Raw genomic sequence first — 19376 nt, 5'->3', positions numbered from 1 at the left:
TCCCAACTACATCTCCTCCCTAGGCCCCCCCCCCCCCCCCCCCCCCCCCCCCCCCCCCCCCCCCCCCCCCCCCCCCCCCCCCCCCCCCCCGCCCCCCCCCCCCCCCCCCCCCGCCAAGCCCTGTGAAGACAATACTACAAACACTGTTCTCTCCACAGATGAGAAAACTGAGGCTCAAGGAAGTTAGTGGTTTGCCCAGGCCACTAAAGGACTGGAGGCCCAGGGAGGGAAGCAGTTTGCCCCAGGCCAGGCAGGCGGGGCAGCAGCAGCAGCATGAGAACTCCCACCTCCTGCTGCTCAGCAGAGCTTTTTGTGAGGACCACAGATCTCAGGGGGGTAAGGGACCTCAAAGGCCATCTACCCAACCATCTCACTTTAAGATGGAAAACTATGGCCCACAACAGGCCAAATCACTTGTCCAGGGCACACAGGCAGACGCTGTCCAGAGGCTGGATTTGAACCCAGCTCCTCTCACACCTAGCAGGAGCACAGTGGATAAAGTGCAGGTCTAGAGTCGAGAAGATTCATCTGGCCACAGAAAGCTGCTAGCTGTGTGACCCTGGGCGAGGCACTTCGCCCTGTCTGCCTCAGTTTTCCTCATCCATAAAATGAGCTGGAGAAGGACACGGCCAACCATGCCAGTATCTTTGCCATGAAAACCCCAAATGGGGTCACAGAGTCGGACACGACTGAAACAGCTGAACAACCACAAAACCTCTGACACCAGAGCCAAGGCCTTCTCTTTATCCTAATTAGATTAAGCCCATTTTAAGGGAAGGAAACTGAAGATCACAGTCACATGGACTTGCCCACGACCATACAGCTAGGAAGTGTTGAAAGCGGGATTTGAACGCAGGTCTTCCTGAACGCCACGCCCAGCACTCCATCTGTCACACCGCTGCCGCCTCAATACTGGGCTATACATTGCCATGCAATTTTCACGGCAATTGTTGTGTCCGTATTTATGCCGTTCTCTCCCCCTCTCCTCCCACCTCCCACTGTGCCACCTTCTCCAAGAGGATGAGTAAACCAGTTCTCGAGACGGTCTCCTTTTCCTCCCAGACTCCCCCATGACCACAGCCGTGGCTACTGGCACCGCCCCCTACACCAGCAGAGCTCTGGCCCTGTGAGACTCCAATGCAGGCCGGTAACCGGGAGGGCGGGGGGAGGACGCTGATTCTCTGATCTCCGTATACACCCATTCCATTCGGAAAAAGACTGCAAATACATTTTTAATGCAGAGTCATCAATGGCCAAACCTTTGAGCTGGCCTGGTCTTTATGACGAGCGCTAGAGGCCAACCTTTGTCAAGAGACAATCTCTCTTCCAGGAGGCCAATTTAAAGAAAGGCACCGCGCAGTGTGCTGCAGACGCTGCATGCACACCCAAGAGACAGAAGATCCATCAAGTGGCAACAGCTGCTGGGGAGGAAACGAGGCTTCATTTCTGAGATGATTTTTCATTATTTGAGTAAGCCATGGGGATATCTGAAGAGATGATTCACCCTGAAAAACACATGTGCACTTGGTACTTTTCCCTTTCAATACATTGGAATCTTTGTGATGAAAAACCCATTCACACATAATTCCACTAGCCTTTCAGTTTTCGACGTTAGAAATAAATGTGAAAGGGACGGATTTTTTTCCTTGTTTCTAAAACAACCACCAAGAGTGACTTTTAGTTATTAAAAGGGAGTGATACATGAACCAGCGTTCCAGAAGAGTCTGTGTAGATTGAGGCTCTGTTGCACCAATAGCTTTGTCTTCTTGTTGTTGTTGTTTTTTAACTTTGGGAACAGAGGCCATGGCTATTAATATTTTGGTGAAGTTACAGGCCCTGCCATTGTCAATGTAAATAGCATTCCTGGAGTCAGAAGTGTCTGCACTGACCTCTCCCACGCACTATCCCTCTGCAGGAGCCCTGGGGCCTTTCTTGGCTCCTAGTCTTTAGCTCCCCACAAGGAAGTGGCATTTAAGATGATGCTCTGGTAAAATGATAGGAGTCTGGGTGCCAGGAATCTGTGGCGTCACCAGGGCTGCAGCTGAGCATGCACAAAGAAAGAGAATCAGAGAAATCCAGCACACAAAAGGGCTTGAAAGACTGACATCAGGGGCTCCTAATGTGGGAGACACAGACCTCCACCCCTCCCCAGCAAAGGTCTATGGACAGACCAGCCACCTAAGCCAGAGGTCCATGGATAGGGCCAGACCATCTGGGCCAGGGGTTCCTAACCTGGGGATTCCATGGACAGATCTGAGCTTGGAACTTTTAATATTTGGATAACGAGGTTTCAATAGAATGGGTTTCCTTTGTACTTTATCTTATGTGCTTTATTGTATGCATTTAAAAACATGACTCTTATTGCTGTGGGCTTCGGCATGAACTATTCTTTTTGTGGGGAGGGGCAAATTAATGCAGTGATGGAGATAATAATTTATTGGTGTTAACGATGTTGGACCATCTCAAATGTTTATGAGTTTATAATTTGTCATCCCCAGAAGCAGTTGTAGATGCATTCCTAATAAGAACTAATGCAGAAGCCACAATAAATGAAATATTCTATATGTGTGAGGAAGGGGGAACACATGATTCTAACAAGGTGGATACATGGGCTTCGCTAGATTGCCAAAATGGAAGTTCATTCTGCCAAAGAGGCAGGTGAATCCACCCTGATCTGTTCTAACCCCTTCACTTCACAGAAGGGGATGCTGAGGCCCACAGAGGTGACAGGACGTGCCTGGGCTTACGTCGGCTCTAGGTCGGAAAGGAATCTGAGGGATCGTCCAGCCTGTCCCTTCCTTTCACGGATGAGGAGTCCCAGGAGAGCTGGGACCCAGTGTCCTGTGTTCAGTGGTCAGGCTCACTCCATTCACCTGCACACTTTCCCGATGTCAGAAGGAAAGGAAGAGAAAGTGAAGATTTAGTAACGTTGCTGCAGAAACAAGCCAGAGAGCCTCACCATTAGGCTGGTCACAGGGCGATGAATTTGAGGACAGAGTGCTCAGCAAAGACCTTCCACCAGATCGGAGGAGCTGCGATCTGCATCCGTGAAGGGTGCAGTGCTCAGGCCAGTTCCTGGTGGGAGTCATGCTTCACTTAGAGGCAACTCTGGAAAACTGGCCTTCCTCAAGGACAACGATTCTCCAGAGACCAACCTCAAAATAGCAGCAATGAATTCATAAGAGGGCAAACATCCTCCTTGTGACTGAGCATACGGCTTTCACAAGACTATTAATAACACCATCAACCTTCTTACCTTTGTCTTTAAGCACGGGCTCAGGCTTTTTAAGATGAAATATTACACCACACTAACACACAAGGTATGAGAAAAGAACTCAGGTTTCACTGAATAATCAACAGCCTTGAAAAGAAAGAACAACATCTGTTCTTGCTTATAACAGCAGAGGAAAGAAGCTGAATCATGACGATTATTTTCCTAAGTAATAATGTGGCTCAATCGTTTATGAACTCATGATTTCCTGGTATGGCTTGTCTCTCTACCAACACAATCTCAACTCTTCCGGACCTGATGAGAGAATCTTCAATAGATGTTACAGCAAAACAAAACAAAACAAAACAATGGCGTGCTGTCTGCATAACCCCTACTCACTGTCCTCAGTTCACGTCCCAGCAGAGCCCCTCGGCCCATCAGGGAGATGCCATCACCTTCCCGACAAGACATAGCATGACAATACTACAATGGTGTCAGGAAATCCCTACTGAAAAGAGGAGGGGGCTGAGAGAAAGCCTCAAGGGACATGTTCGAATCTGTCTGTGTCGGGAGATCACGGCTGGTGAAATGCAATGCATTCAATAAGCATTTATTAAGTGACCACCATGGGAAACCATCCCTGTCCCCAAAGAAGGAAAGCAGCCTGCACACAGACAAGCAAATGTAAGGGGAAGGGAGAGGAAGTGGGACTGGCCCCGGCATTTCACTGGTCAGTGGGTCAGTGAGCTTTACTAAGGGTACCAGGCCCTGCGCTAAGCCCTGCCCTCAAGAAGCTCACAATCTAGTCGGAGAGACAACCCAGATAAACTGGAGACCATTAATAGAGGGAAGGCAACTCCCTCTTACCAGTGCAGGGATGATTGCAGAGAGCTTGGCCTAGAAACAGTGACATGCCCAAGGTCACGCAGGACTTGAACCCCAACCTGCCTGATTTCAAGGCCATATTCACCATGCCAAACTATTTACAAGCAAATTCAAACTATGTGGGAACCAGTGGGAGCAGGAGGAGAAGCCTCCTCTGTGGAGGAGGCAGACTTGAACCCTGCATGGAAGAACACGGGGAATTCCAAGAGACAGGGATTAGAAGGGAGAGTATTCTGGGCATGGCGTCCAGCTTGTACAAAGTCATGGAGTGGGGAGATGTTGCCTGTAGGACATATGGGGATCAGGACAAGTCCCCGAACGTTCTCAAACAGGAAAGTGAAAAGGACCAGGGAGCCAAAAGCATGTGTGTTCAAATGTTAACACTGCAGGTCCCTTGAGAGGTTTGAAAAGTTGAGTAATTCTTTGCTTTCCTCAATCTGGCTTGCTCAGCATGAGCCACTCACTACCTTGATCAGTGGCGGACAGAAAGTTTCTGAAGCATTCGCCCTCATCTCCACATCGGCCTGCCACGGCCATGTTCCCCCTCCTTAGACCAGTAAGGCTCATTACCGTTTCAGGTTCTCTGTTCCCATCCGTGGATTCCTCCCAGAGCTTAGCGCAGTGTCTGACACACAGCAGGTTCTTAATAAATGCCACCTCGATGGTAGGGGGTATAGTTTTTCACTGATAATGACTCAATGGCCTACCACAGATAAGAAGACAACCAGGAAGATCAGAGCTACCCGGTTTATGCAACAAAAACATAATTCTCCCATATTCCTCCTGACCTAATTCTTTGGTTTGAGAGAAACTGCTAAACGATCTGGAAAAGTTGTCAAGAAATCACAACAAACGAAACTGCATTCGAAGCCAAAGAGATCAAAGGTCTATGAAGTTCACATCCTATAACCCATTTATCTCCTTAAAAATGGATTATAACCGAGCCCAATGGGTGGCTTTGAGCTCGTCACCAGCGCTGGTAACGAATGAGGCTGCTACCAAAAGCCTGGCTTTTTACAGAAGCAAAGACCTTCCTTTGTCAGTAGGAGAAAGGGTAGCACGGAACTGCAGAAAGATTGCACCATTTAGAGTAACAAGACCTGGGTTTGAATCTCAGCTCTGACACTTCCCGCTTGTGTCCTGGACAAATCACTTTCCCTCCTGGTTCTCAGCTTACTATGAAATGGGGGAGGGGGGAGGGCTCTCTAAAAGACTGTAAATTACCTTCCTGCTCAAAATCCTGTGACACAGTGTTCCAATCTGTGGGGCAGGCCTCCTGCCAACCTTGCAGATTCAAATCAAAGTTAACAAACATGCAAAAGCCAGACTAACTTGGCCCAACTACTCCAGCCAGCTCATGATGGCAAAAGGGGTACATGGCGAGCCCTTCTCCTTGCCCTCACCCAGTCATCCTCGGAAGCACTGAGGACAGAGACTCTACCCACCTTCGGAGGCACACCCCCAACCCCACATCCTTGCCCGCACTGTGGCATGAGCTTCTGCCCATTCCTAGCCTCTCATCACCTGGGAAATGCCTGAAGACCAAGGCCTGCAGATGTTGGCTTCACCACCCTGGCCCCGCTCCCCGATCTAGGGGTCCTGGGATGGAGATGCACAGATCTGGGAGGCCACCCACCATCACCGGGTGTTTTCTGCTTTCTCGTTGCAGGGGCCTCCTGGAGAGTGGGGGAAAGCACTGAATTGACTGTCAGAGGACCCAGGTTCCGATCCTAGTTTCTATTACAACCTGGATGACCTGGCACACATAGGACAACTTCACTTCCCTGGCTCCAACTTCCTCATCTAGGAAAATGAAGAGATGATACAAGCTTGTGTCTGAGGGTCCTTCCAGCCTCTACTCCGGTTGTCATCACCAAACAGTGATGACTTTATGTTTCTTCTGTGTTGAAAGATTGTAACGTCATGTTATTAACACTGTAAAAAATTCTTAGTGGTATCGAAATAAATTGTGAGGCTAACCAAAGTATCTGCATAGATTGTCTTAGGAAAAATGGAGATGACGGTGACAATATTCTAGAAGAAAGGGAGAAGAGAATCATTAATGCTTGGAAATCCCAGCCGTGAGTACTTCACTCAAACAGGCAATGAGAGGCAGAGTGGGGCACACGGGGTAGAGAGTAAGCCCCAGAATGATCCAGAGCAGAATTCAAATCCTTCTCGGACTCTGCTTCTCGTCGTTCCAGCTGCATGACTTGGACAAGTCACTCAGCCAGGGAACGGCCAAAGAGGATAAATTACAGAAAAGTTGCCAATCTGCACAGCAGGATTTCTCTCTGCAAGTTCTCTACACCAGCAACATCACAGGATGGAACAACAATACAGCCCCTTTGATGGGCCTTTTCATATTAATGATTCAAAGTTACTTTTCTGGCTGATAGCCAAGAACTCTATTCGATTCTAAAATAATGCATCAATTACTTAGATTTTGTTTTTTAAAAAAAAGAAGAATCACTTGGTACCAAACAATTTAGAATCTGACCTGAAAGGGTAGACCCCAATCTTTCCAAATGATCTAGTTTAATTCTAGCTGGTGATGGCAGTGGGACTCTGGATGCAAAGGGGGAAATACTTATTTTTGGACATGGCCAAGGCAGGAATTTTTTTTTACTTCCAATGGGGAAAGAGTAGATGGGAGGGAGAGAAAATTTATTTTTGTTCACTGAAAAATACAATTAAATAAAGCCTAGGACAAATAAGTTACAGTTTGCTCAGGAGTGGCACAAGTGGAGTTTAACCACTAGTTAGAAAGAAAAATAAATGTTTCCTGTAAATTCATAGATAGATCAGTGTATTCACTGCCCCTCTGAAATGTGATCAATACTTTCCGGACAACCAATTGAAGGATAGGGTTCCTTCAAACTATTATGTGAGAAACAAAGGAGCTTCAGGTAGACTTACTGCCCATTAATCGCATTGTTCTACCCCATATTTTCTCAGTTTAGGACACCTTGGAGTATTCCCAACCTTCATCAATCTTGCCTCAGTCTCTGATTTCACAGATAGGAATGCCAAGCAGCCAAACATGCATTCTGATAGGGAGTGGTTGCCATTAATGCCTCCTAAGGACCTGTGGTGGTTCTCTTGCTGCTAAAATTAAGGAAACCTGCCACGCCCCTTCCTTCATGGTGTCAAAAGACCTACATTCCTAACCTTCCTTCTTTTTCATTGAGATCCAAACAATGGGCCGCAGGTTTTAGGTACACTGGATGAATGCCTGCTGTTAGAGATGCACCATCCTCCCTAGTGACCCTGCAATAGACAGTGGCTTAAGACAGTGGCTAGTTACTGCCAGAAGAAATACATCTGGTCAATTGCACCAAACACGAAATGGTCCACACCCCAATAGGGATTCTCGGACATTTTGGTAATGTTGGTAAATAAACCCATCCCACAAGTCAGTTCCTTCAACCGTGCACTGGTGTGTGATACAGCTGACTTTTCACTAGGGGCCACAAGGAGACAGGCCACAGCCAGTCTTTGCTGAGAGATTCTTTTCACCAGCGATTTTCAGAACACCTCCCCTACACATCTGTTCCGGCCTGCCACGGTGCCCCGTGGCACAGGACTCAAGGTTCCTGCCAAACCTCTTGCAAATGCCTGAGAGAATTCCTGAGGAAAATGCCAGTCAATCTTCAGCCAGCCTTCCAGCTGTCGCCGGAGAGCCTAAAGTAGGCTGGGTCTCTGCAGAGAAGTTCTGAAATGTTCACAGCTAAGAGACCCCTGGGTCCACTAAAAATAGGGCTCTTTCAATACAAAATATAGAAGATCAAGAGCCATTCACTAAGAGACAAGTAATCCGAGAATATGAACAGGAGTTTTGAAAGAAGAAACACCAATACCCACAAACAGCAGGGAGTCCTAAATAATAAGAGAAAGGCAAATTCAAACAACTTTGAAGTTTCACCTCAGCCCTCCAACGATGTTAACAGATAGAAAGCCATCCACACCACCGTGGGGAAACAAACACACTGATACACTGCAGGTTAAAGTGTAAATTGAAAACATTCGGGGGAAAGCAAAACCAAATTTGTAAGAAAAAAACGTACGCGCCCTTTGACTTGGCAATCCCACTGCTGCGTAGATACCTCCAGTAGGTCAGAAGCAGAACATAATCACAGCATTCCACAACACAATTTCTGCTGTCGCCAAAAATGGGAAATAATGGGGTTGCCCGTGAGCTAGGGAGTCTCTAAACACGAGATGGTACGTGGGCTTAACAAAATCTTATTACACTCAAGAAAATAACGACTGCAATGAATTCATAAATACCCAGGAAGCTTTCGGGGGACTCCAGAGGAATTAGGTCAGCAGAGCTCAGGGGACGTAACTGAAAGTGACAACAAGAGTCAGCTGAAAGGATCCCTGAGTCACTCAAATGCCCATCTGGGTCCCAGAAAACGGATGCTAAAAACACCTGGGGGAGCGCAGACACAGAATGTGGCACCTACGCTCAGACACTGTGTTTGTCTGTGGGTTTTCTTTAAATGTTGTCTTTGTCATGAGGAATGGTGAAAGGAACAGAGGAGGAGTTAAAAGGAAATGACATAAAAAGGTGCCAAAAAAACTTTAAAAAATCAAAAGCTGGCACTTATTAGAGAATTCCATCTTGTGCTGGAATCTCACAACAACCAAAGGCTCAGTAAAGACAGTCGGTGTCTCCTGGATATCGTGACCGTGTCTTCTGCTAGATCTCTTTTTTTCACTTTCAGTTTGATCAATTTTTTTGCATACCAGACATTTACAGATCACTCCATTTATTTCATGAGGTGGCTCTTAAAATAAAGAATTAAGGTAAAACTAATAATACAGTGACCTCATCTGAAAGAGTGTGAGACCTTCCATATCTGTACCAATCCCCTACATCTTCTCTATTAAAAAAATTAACCGAATTCAGTTTCTTCTTCCTCCTCTGAAATATTAAGAGAGAGGAAGGAAGGAAGGAAGGAAGGGAAAGAAAACATAGAAAGAAACAAAAGAAGAAAGAGAAAGGAAGGAAGAAGAAGAGAAAAAGTTCATATTTCTTATAACAAATATGTGGAGTCAAGCAAAACAAAATCCCCCAATGGCTGGACACAGAAATAACTATGTCTGCTATGCACCCTGGATCCATCAGCTCTTGGTCACAGAGAGCATGCTTCATCCTCAGTCCTCTCGAATCAGGAAAGAGCCTTGTATTGATCACCCTTCTTACAGTTCTCAAAGCTGTTTGTTATCTCAGTGTAGATGTTGAGTGAATCATTCTCCTGGTTCTGCTCATTTCTTTTTCCTTTAATTTATAAAAGTCTTCATAATTGTTCATTTTTGCAAGCTTGATGTTAAATTGATCTAAATCTGCTCACTTTTCTCTGCATCAGCTCATACAAGTCTTTCCGTGTCTCTTTGAAATCATCTATTTCCTTCTCTCTTATGACACCACAGCACTCCATCCCATTCATAGCCCACAACTTATTCAGCCATTCCTTAATTGCTGGACTTCCTCTTAGCTTTCAGTTTTTTTGTCACCCCTGTCTAGATTCTCTGAGCTGTCTCCCTATATTGTTACATTACTAAAAGGTAAATTCCCAGGACTATATGATGTCAGCCCAGCAGAGAAAAACACGCACTAAGGAATAACCCAATGTCCTCAGCCCTAAGGAACATAAAGATGCATCCATTCAAATAGTGCTTACGTGTCTCTTATAATAAAACCATGGTGAATGACACTGTCTACTACATCACCCAATGTTCCTTACAGGAGGACCCATCGATTCTTCCTTCACTTTAGAAGCAAGAAAAAGGTTTTCTTCAGCCAAACTTTTTTGGTCAATGAAAACTACGGAATTCAACATGTTTCTCTTTTTTGCTTAAACTGCCAAATTCAGTGCCCAAAAGTAGCTAAAGACAAGCACTTGAAAAACATCTTCTCCTGCTTTCCTTTTAAGGACTAAATCTTTATTTTTTCTTATCACTTGGGCAGCTAGGTGGCTCCATGGATAGAGTGCCAGGCCTGGCATCAGAAAGACTCATCTTCGTGAGTTCAAATCCAGCCTCAGAGACACTTACTAGCTGTGGGACCCTGGGCAAATTACTTAACCCTGTTTGCCTCAGCTCCCTCATCTGTAAAATGAGTTGGAGAAGGAAAGAGCAAACCACTCCAGTATCTTTGCCAAAAAAAAAACAACCCATGGGATCACAAAGAATCACACATGGCTGGGAACAACTGAATGACAACATCCTAGCATATAAAATGTTTGATTGTGTACACTGCCCTAAAACCAAGTGGAAGAAGTCAGCATGTGCGTGCTAAGGCCAGCCCTGTTCCCACTCCCGTTTCTTCTTTTCTTGGTCAGTCTTACCTGCATATAAGTCTGTTCTTCACCAATGCCGTAAAGATCTCTTGAAACAGTTTATGTTGTGGATGTTTGCTAAAATTTCTTTCATTCTTATAGTTTACACTGAAGCAAAACAAACGGAAAAAAATGTCTTAAATGTCAATTTGCGATGCCTTTTTTGAAGGGAAGGGAATACAACATAACACCCAATTCAAAGGATTCTTACTCTTAATGGTCCACAGTTAATAACGTATGTGAGCATCTATTACCTGAATAACGCTATAACTGACAACGCAGTGATGAAATACCATTCTATTCTCTATTCTCTTCTTGACTGAATCTGATCAAATGAGTAATCTCTTTCCTAAAACAAAATTGACCTTCTAAAAACGGGAGAGGGGATGGAGGAAGTGATGTGACATTGCTTCAGCCACACAGAATCTTTACAGTATCTGTCCCTAGACACAATTTGCACCTCCCTGGCTTGGCGCGGCTTCTGCCATGCCCAGCAAAGGGTCACCTCTTCCACATTAGCAAACAGGGGTCCATGAGCTCCAGTTCACTGCTCTTGAAATGACATTTAACAAGCCTGCCTCAGGGTCAGAACTGTGGGTGACTGCAGTGACTGAATTAATTTGCCTCAGTGGAAAATATAGAAAGAAGGCGTTTCAAAGTTCCATGAAAAGGCGAAAAAGATGAAATTAATTGGGGGAGGGGCCAGCGAAAGGATGGGAAGAGCTTCGGGGGAAAGTCTATGGTTTTACCCTGTGGGCCTCAAAAGAAAGAAGGAACTTTAGTACTCAGGGATTACTTGTCTCTTCTAGGGACAGAGGAAATCGGGAAACAGGATATAGAGATGTCTGTCACCAGGGCAGCAAAGTGATGTGAAGGATAGAGGGTAGGGCCTGAGGGCAGGAAGGCGAATTCAAATCCAGCCTCAGTAAGGAGTGGGGAGCAATTTTCTGAACATGGGGGGCACTAGGAAGATTTATTGAAAGGCGTCAAGAGGTGGGTTTCAGTTCATAGAAGTTGCCCACGAATCCAAGGGGCTGGCTCAGGAGGTAATGGGTTCTCCATCCCTGGAGGTCTTCAGATCGAGCCTCAATCACCACCTGTAGCGGGGACTTCTGCTCAGATCTGGCTTGGTTTGAGAAGGCCCCCTTCCAACTAGGAGACTCCCCAATTCCATAAAAAAACAGGAAGGGACTTCTGGGAAAAACTTAGCATCAAAGAAACAGATTTAGGGGTCAACAGGACTCAGAGTGGAAATCGTGGCCATGGGAAGATACTCAGTTTCAAGGGTGGGAGGAAGATGAGGAGCTAAAATGACCACAATAAAAGCCTTGGTATCACAAGGGAAAACAGTGTCAGGAGTGGGAGCGGAGAGCCGACAGTTATCAAATGAGGAGGAGGCAGGACAAAGGCCACTAGACTGGGCTATGAGGCTGTCTATGCTATAACACATTCATGAGGGCAGAGATGAGATCTTCTAAGTTCTGTATTAAGATCATCGCCCACAGAGTAATCAACAAACGTTTGTGAAATGGAGCCCAGAACACCCTTCCATGTCTCCATGACAGCCCACTCCCTAAAGGCTGGAGTCAAAGACAGAACATGGTCAAGTTTCCTACACTTGGCTTTGCCACTCAACCATTGACAACTTTGAGGCCAAGATGGAAAATGAGCAGACTACTGAAAGGGTGGGCTCCGACTTCCCTAATTGGAGAAAGGACAAAGTCTAAAATGAAAGCACCTGACCCTCTTAGATTCTTTACGGTTCTTACACTTTTCACATGGGATGTGCTGGGCTATTACTAAAATCTCTCTTTGTTTCAAATGGACATTCAAGTCCATTCCGGTCCATTCAATATTTATGTGGCTCTTAGTGACAGGGAACTTAAGCACTTTAGAAAGGCAAAGAACTGATTCACAGAAGAGGTGTGGTCTCCAGGAATGTGTAGTCTCCTGGAGGTCTGAGTGGTGATGGGGAGATAAACAGAGAATCACGCATTCTAAGTCAAGGATGAAGGCAAGCCTTGTCTATAGCTACCAACGGAAACTTTCTATGTTATGACAACCCATGTATTTATGAACCACATCTACCTAGATTCACTGCTTTTATTTCTATGTTGTGATTGACGGGAGGGAGATTGATTGTTCAGAATAAAGGGCAGATTTAAATTGTATCTAACCAGATCCCAAACTGGGAAACTTCCCTTAGTTGAAGAAGGCCCGAGTGGGCACATCCACACTGTACAGAAACATTCCAGTCTTACTCTGTCCTTGGTCCCTGAGATGAGGCTCCATTTGTTTTCAGGCATGGGTTAAAGCATAGTTTGAAAGCACTAGAGGAAGACCATCCAAGGACGGCCACACAAAGCCCAGGTCCAGGCTCAGCTCTTTGAGGAGTCAAAGGCACCCACACGTGTGAGTCAGGCAGACATGGTGGTCCCTACCTAAAGTTTTCCAGCTCAACAGCCTCGGTTGACTCTTGCCATGGACCGCGACCTCGGTGTCCACCAGCCTTGATGGCGTGTTCCGATTTCGTCATGCTCTCTTGGGCACTGTCAAAATGGATGGCTGGGAGCTGTGGAAGAGACAAGAATGAAAAGGATGAAAGCTGCTATTTATGTCCCACCTTCCTGACCACCAAGGTCTTTACAGCACCACAAACAAATGAACACAATATGGGAAGAATGGAGCTGCCTGCAAAGTGGGGAGTCTCTGTGTAACTCCCCAAAGAGACTCAGAAGAGTAGCACATAATAGCTCTGGTCATCCTTTCCAGAGCATGCTGTTGGCTCATGAAGCACTTTACACATGTTATTTCATTTGGTCCTTAGAGTCTGAAGCTTGAAGCATTTAGATGACTTTATCCAGGGTCAGTAAATATCTATATAGGATTGGAACTCAGGTCCTGCTGACTCCAAGTCCACATGGATGCCTCCAAGCAAGCGCCAAATCTCCAGCAATTAAAGCCGATGATACAAGACAAGAAATAACACTAGAGAACTACACGTACTGAAAATCCCCCTGCACTCTCAGCACCCCAAGACCCTCCCCACTCATCAGGCAAGGTTGGCAGACCCCACAGGCTTGTGCTTCAGGATCTAGTTGTGGGAACACATTCTCATTTTCTAACAGGGACTCAGGTCTGAATCCTACCCACAGCCCTAAGAGTCAAAACACAGATTCTGCCTCACCACGAGAAGAAAAGTAATCAAACCTTGGAGAAAGGGAGATGGGGCAAAGATGTAACAGTCCAGAACTGGCTCACCAGGAAGGGGATTCTGTGGCTAAGGGAAAGGAGATCTGCAGCCTTGGCTGAAATGAGTCATCTCCACAGCAAGGAAGAACCTGGACCCCCAAACCACCCAAGAGCAGGCAGCTAAGGAGGTACAGTCCAGGGGTCTGAGCAGGCAAAAGCTAAACACTGCAGTGAAAAGGTCCAAGAGGAGAAGATAAAGAGGGAGATTCACAAAGACAACGGAAAAAATAATAAAAATTCAAAGTCAAGGAGCCCATGACACATTGAAAAAATTATACCCTCTGAAAGAAAATGAACTGAAAAACTCTAGTGAAAAAGGGAAATTACATGGATCCCCCCCAGGGATCGGGGGGCAACAAAAAACTCCAGAATGTTTCAAAAAAGATAACAAATTTTTAAAAGCGGATATTAGGATGGAATTCAAGTCAGAAAGCTGAACTCTCCAAGTAGAATTAAAAACTACAACAGAGCAGTCATCTTAGACCACATAATGAAGAATATCTCCAAAGCAGTAGTAGCCAGAAAAAAAGAGAGATTCAGAGCTCAAAAATATCAACAAGGAAAAATAAAATTGGCAGAAAAGAAGCAAAAGACAACTTTAAAAGAATGAATTCATTCTATTTGAGTCAAGGTGACTAACAGACTTTAAAGACCACAAGCACAGATATCACTTGAAGATCACAGGCTTTCCAAGGGAAAAAAGTGATAAATTTCACAATATAAATACTGTATGTCATGAATTCATGTAAGAAAAGTGTCCAGAATGTTTGACTACAGATGGAAAAATACAATTTGATAGACTCAATAAAACATCACTAGAGGAAAACCCTATCCTTTACATACCAAGCCATGTAGGGATTAAATTTCACGATTTCAATGAAAACAGCAAATTTTGTAAGCAGCTAATAGAGAAGCCCTCATTTAAAAGAAGGGCCAATTCAATTTAACCCAGTATTCATCTCTAAACACAGGAAATCAGAGAAAAGAATGGAATAGGATATTCCAAAAGGCAGAAATGGACTTAAGTAATATGCCCCTGCAAAGTTGAATTTGATTACTAATGAAACAAGGGAGCCTCCAATAAAAGAAAGCCAATTAAGTTTGAAACACGCCAACAAAAAAACAAAATAATGGGGGATGGGAGGAAAGTGAGTGGAACACTTGACATGCCAAAATAAAAAACAAAGAAAAAACCCTCCAGAAAAGAAAAACACCAAAAAGGTAAATAAGTATACTGAATCATTCACGTGTTGGAAATTCTAGGAATGCAAGTGAAGGCACTCTCAAAAAATAACAACTGGCATTTATATAGTTAAGATGTCCAAAACACTTTACATATTTGGTCATCTGCTCCTGTGAGTTAGACTCTATCTATTATCATCATCCCCATTGGAAAATGAGGCTGAGAGTAGCCCAGCGTGGGGACCAATTTTTACATCAGCAAGTTGCCCCCAGTCACAGATCAAGTGTCTGAGATGTGACATGAACTCAAGTTTTCCTGGCTCTATCCACTAAGCCAAGATGTCCTAAGTAGACACCCAAGTGAAAGAGAGAATGGGACAAGACCCCTTTGAAGAAGTTCTACCATGTTGTGGGTCTTTAATGCGAGCAGAACAACGTCATCTAGAAATCAGAGCATCTGAAGGACTTCACCCAACACAGGCCATGCACAAGGGCAAACTTGATCAGAAGGTCGTTGAACTATTTCTGTCATTAGAGTTTCCAGGAAATCTTCAGGCATTTTTGATGTATGGAAGATAGCATTTAAAGCAGTGTTTTGTTCTACCAAATGTGCTCAAACTATTTTTCATAATTAACAAAAAATAAACGCAACGGAATCTTTTACTGTCTATATCTTCTTGTCCACTGCATGACAGTAAAAAATGTGTTTGCATTGTAAGATATTATTTACAGAAACCTGCCTGCTCCTTGCTAATATCCTCATCAAAAATGTCCTCAAACGGGGCAGCTGGTGGCACAGTGGATAGAGCACCGCCTTGTGTCAGTTCAGAGGACCTGAGTTCAATCTGCCTCAGACCCTTGACACATACAGCTGGTGGACCCTGGCAGTCACTTAACCCCAATTGCTCACCAAAAAACAAAAAAACAAAAAAAACAAAAATGTCCTCAATGCATGTGTAGATCACTGTTTGTGTATATGTTGCCCATTGACTCACTACACCAAAGATCAGAATAAGTAAAAGAAAAAGTTAAAACAAAGGATATTAATGAGAAAAAGATATCACATCAATTCAGACAACTCAATCCTTGGGTATTTAAACTAGTAATTAAAAATGAATAATGAAATTAATTTTTTAAAATAGAAGAATAATAATGAGGAAAAGATAATATGTAATTGAAACAATTCATAATGATTGACTGATGATGTTTAAGTACAGAGACAGGCACATACGTCAGTAGTTGTAGATATTATCTTGGTGACAGTCTTTCGGTATTATTTAGGCTCAAGATTTTTTTTCCCACACTTTTTGGCATCTTCTCCTCTTTCATTGCATTGTGAAATGATCCTTGACAGCCTCACCATTTTGTTTCTCCCAGGACAGATGTCATCTATCTATATTTGATCCAATCTGACTACTTTCTCAATTTGTTTTATTCAGGATCATTTCTACCTCCTCTATAAGCATATCTGGAAACTGAATCCAAGTGCGGCGGTTCTTCTGTCTTCGATGATACACATTTTTATAAAAAATGTTTGCTGATCTTTTCCATTTTTCTTGTTTGCGATCTTTCTTTTTGTCCTTAAATACCCTTGGAGAACTTTACTTCCCTGGATCTAATGCCAAGCTTTTGCAGCTGGTTTAACCTTCCACTACTTTCCTCTATTTTTCTGACATCATGCTTCTTCATAAGACTTTTACCTAGATGCTAATATTCTAAAACAGTGTCACCTTTGATTGCGGTGTCTATTTGGTGAGGAGGTCAGGGTGATTTTTTTAAGTTCTTTCAATCTCCCTGTTATAATAATTCATTTATATTAGTTAATACTGCTGTACAAAATTACTGTAATCAGTATTTATGTCATTTCTGCTGCCTATTACTCAATGATCATTTAAATAGCTTTAAAATAACAATCTTTTCCCATTATTATTCTTTGTTCTAACTTTTTTTTACTAATTTTGTTGTGAATGACTAGTTTAAATACCTAAGGACTGAGTTGGTTCAATTACATGTGATTATCTTTTTCTTTTTTTGTTTTTTGGGTTTTTTTAGGCAACGGGGGTTAAGTGACTTGCCCACGGTCACACAGCTAGTAAATGTCAGTGTCTGAGGCCTGGATTGAACGCAGGTACTCCTGAGTCCAGGGCCGGTGCTTAACCACTGTGCCACCCTAGCTGCCCAATTATCTGTTTCTTATCAATTATTCGTTAGTTTTAACTTTTTGGCTAATTCTGATCTCTGGTGTGGAATTTAATGGTCCAACTATCACAATCAGCTGATTCATGAATGACTTTCCCAATTCAGGAAATCAGTCAATCATTTGAATAATAATGTAGGATCTATTATCTATCTGCTTCTCAAATATTTTTTGGTCATTGAAATATGGCATAAATTAATCCGATGTGAAAGCACCTGAAGTTAGCCTAAGGCAGAGCTCAAAGTGTAGCATGCCCAATGGTGGGACAAATTACTAGCACTTCTAGAAAACTAATGATGACACCTCATTAAGCTAAAACATTATGCATAAGGTATCTAGAATACAAAATGCAACTTTTAGTTTCTCAGCAACACACTGGAATCATCATATCAAGATCTCCTCTCCAAGTTATCAGCTGAGCCCACACTGGGTGGTGTGTGCTTACTTATTTCTACTGAAGCTTATGATGAAAAATACAATATGAAATGCCAACCAAATGACTTCCCAATCTTTGGTTATAACATATTTTTACTAGGGGAGCATTCATTCATTTCCTTGTAGCAATTTACTTTCTGGGATAGGTATGGTGAACTATTAGAAAGAAAAAAAGCCTCATTTGTCTACATGACAATTACAGACAAATTCTGTAGGGAAATTCCTGTGTGCATTGGGAGGTGGGTTGGGGGAGAAAACACTAGAATCTAGGATATCAGAGTTAGAAGGGACCATAGTTTTCATTTAGATAAGAATTTTCTTAGATAATACAGAAATTTGTTTATATGACTATATTTGTATTAGGTTATAGTTTTCTTGCCTTCTCAATGGAAAGGAGAAGGGGAGTTGTGAGGAAGTAAAAATAAAATAAATTCTTAAAAGGTATTAATGTTCCTCACTCCCACAAACCTCAGATTGCTTTCATCTAAATTGAAAATATAGGAGTATTCATTCTACTTAAGGCATACTCATTTGTGAAAAATCCAGGCTTAAGAAATAGGGAAAGATTATCCTGTTTATAAAAGGATTTATCACAGATTTCCTTTACTGGGCTTTTTAAATGATAGTTTTTTTACAAAAAATAAATTTACATAAAATTTTCAGTTTATAGAAATTTATCATCTCGCAATTATGTGTGCTTTTTTTTCAAAGTAGCTTTTGGGGTATCCCATTTAGAAATGAGCACCCAGGGGCAGCTAGGTAATACAGTGGATAGAGCACTGGCCTTGGATTCAGGAGGACCTGAGTTCAAATCCAGCCTCAGACACTTGACACTTACTAGCTGTGTGACCCCTGGGCAAGTCACTTAACCCCAATTGCCTCACCAAAAAAAACAAAAACAAAAACAAAAACAAAAAAACAAATGATCACCCAGAGACCCTATCCTAGCTGTAAGATGCTCTTTGGTATCTTGATGGAGTCTGTGGTGCCTTTGGGGTCTTTGATGATGATTGTTCAGTTCATCATAAAAAAGAAAGTTTGATTTTTAAAAATAAATTAAGGATTAATTAGGAGGGGAAAAAAGCCCCTAAGACACATTAGCCTCTGCCAATGTATTGACTTATACCAGTCAGCCAAATGACACATTATTCTACAACAACAGACTTTCAATCAAATAGCAATTAAACTGACAAGGAAACAGTCCCCTCGTGCTCTCAGAGGGTACACTCTGCCCAGAAAGGGAGAGTAAACACGTAGGAATCCATGTGCCCAGGGAACACGCATGATGAAATACAAGCAATGACCCCACATGGCCAGGTCACACAAGTGGCTTGGGCAAGCACTCACTCCTCCGGAGCTGCTGGACAGCTGACAGTCAAGGGCGATGCTGTGACACTGCTCTCTGCTGATCTCTGCTAAGCATGTTGTTTCTAACAGACATCGCTCTGCTTGGCATGTGGGCTCATGCTCCCTGTTGGATGTTTCCCCTGGTCTCTGTGCTGCCCGGTGTCCCTCTGCTGCCAATTTCTGGGCTTTGTGCTTTGTCTCCCCAGGACCACCCGTCAATCCTGTCAGTTCCCAGGTGCTAAGGCATAGTGAGCAGAAAGCCTTCCTCATAAGCTAACATGTCTTTTAATCATGTCAGAGTATTTGAGGCCTCATAACTCAGCTAAGAAGGAGTTGAAGAAAAGTCAGAAGGTTGTGCTCAAGCTGAATTTCAGTCATTTGATTCTCTGTGTCTAGGGTGAAAGCCAAGTCTATTATCCCAGACAACTGTCTGACTAAGGTTTAGAAATTGCTTGTTGGGTCAGCTAGGTAGTGCAGTGGATAGGGCACCGGCCCTGGATTCAGGAGGACCTGAGTTCAA

At 43.7% G+C, this 19376-nt stretch overlaps 1 protein-coding gene across 1 annotated transcript in view; it reads right to left on the bottom strand.

The window, feature by feature from the left end:
- NEK10 (NIMA related kinase 10) overlaps positions 1-19376 on the bottom strand; it is a 241392-nt gene that overhangs the window by 195574 nt on the left and 26442 nt on the right. Inside the window, 2 exon segments of the mRNA XM_043969156.1 lie at positions 10453-10551; positions 12885-13015. Coding sequence (XP_043825091.1) covers positions 10453-10551; positions 12885-13015 — 230 coding nt within the window.

The sequence above is a fragment of the Dromiciops gliroides genome, chromosome 5 (genome assembly GCF_019393635.1).
Source record: "Dromiciops gliroides isolate mDroGli1 chromosome 5, mDroGli1.pri, whole genome shotgun sequence".
In the NCBI taxonomy this organism is placed as follows: Eukaryota; Metazoa; Chordata; class Mammalia; order Microbiotheria; family Microbiotheriidae; genus Dromiciops; species Dromiciops gliroides.
The sequence above is the reverse complement of the archived record's forward strand: the minus strand, read 5'-3'. Positions and strand labels throughout refer to the sequence as shown.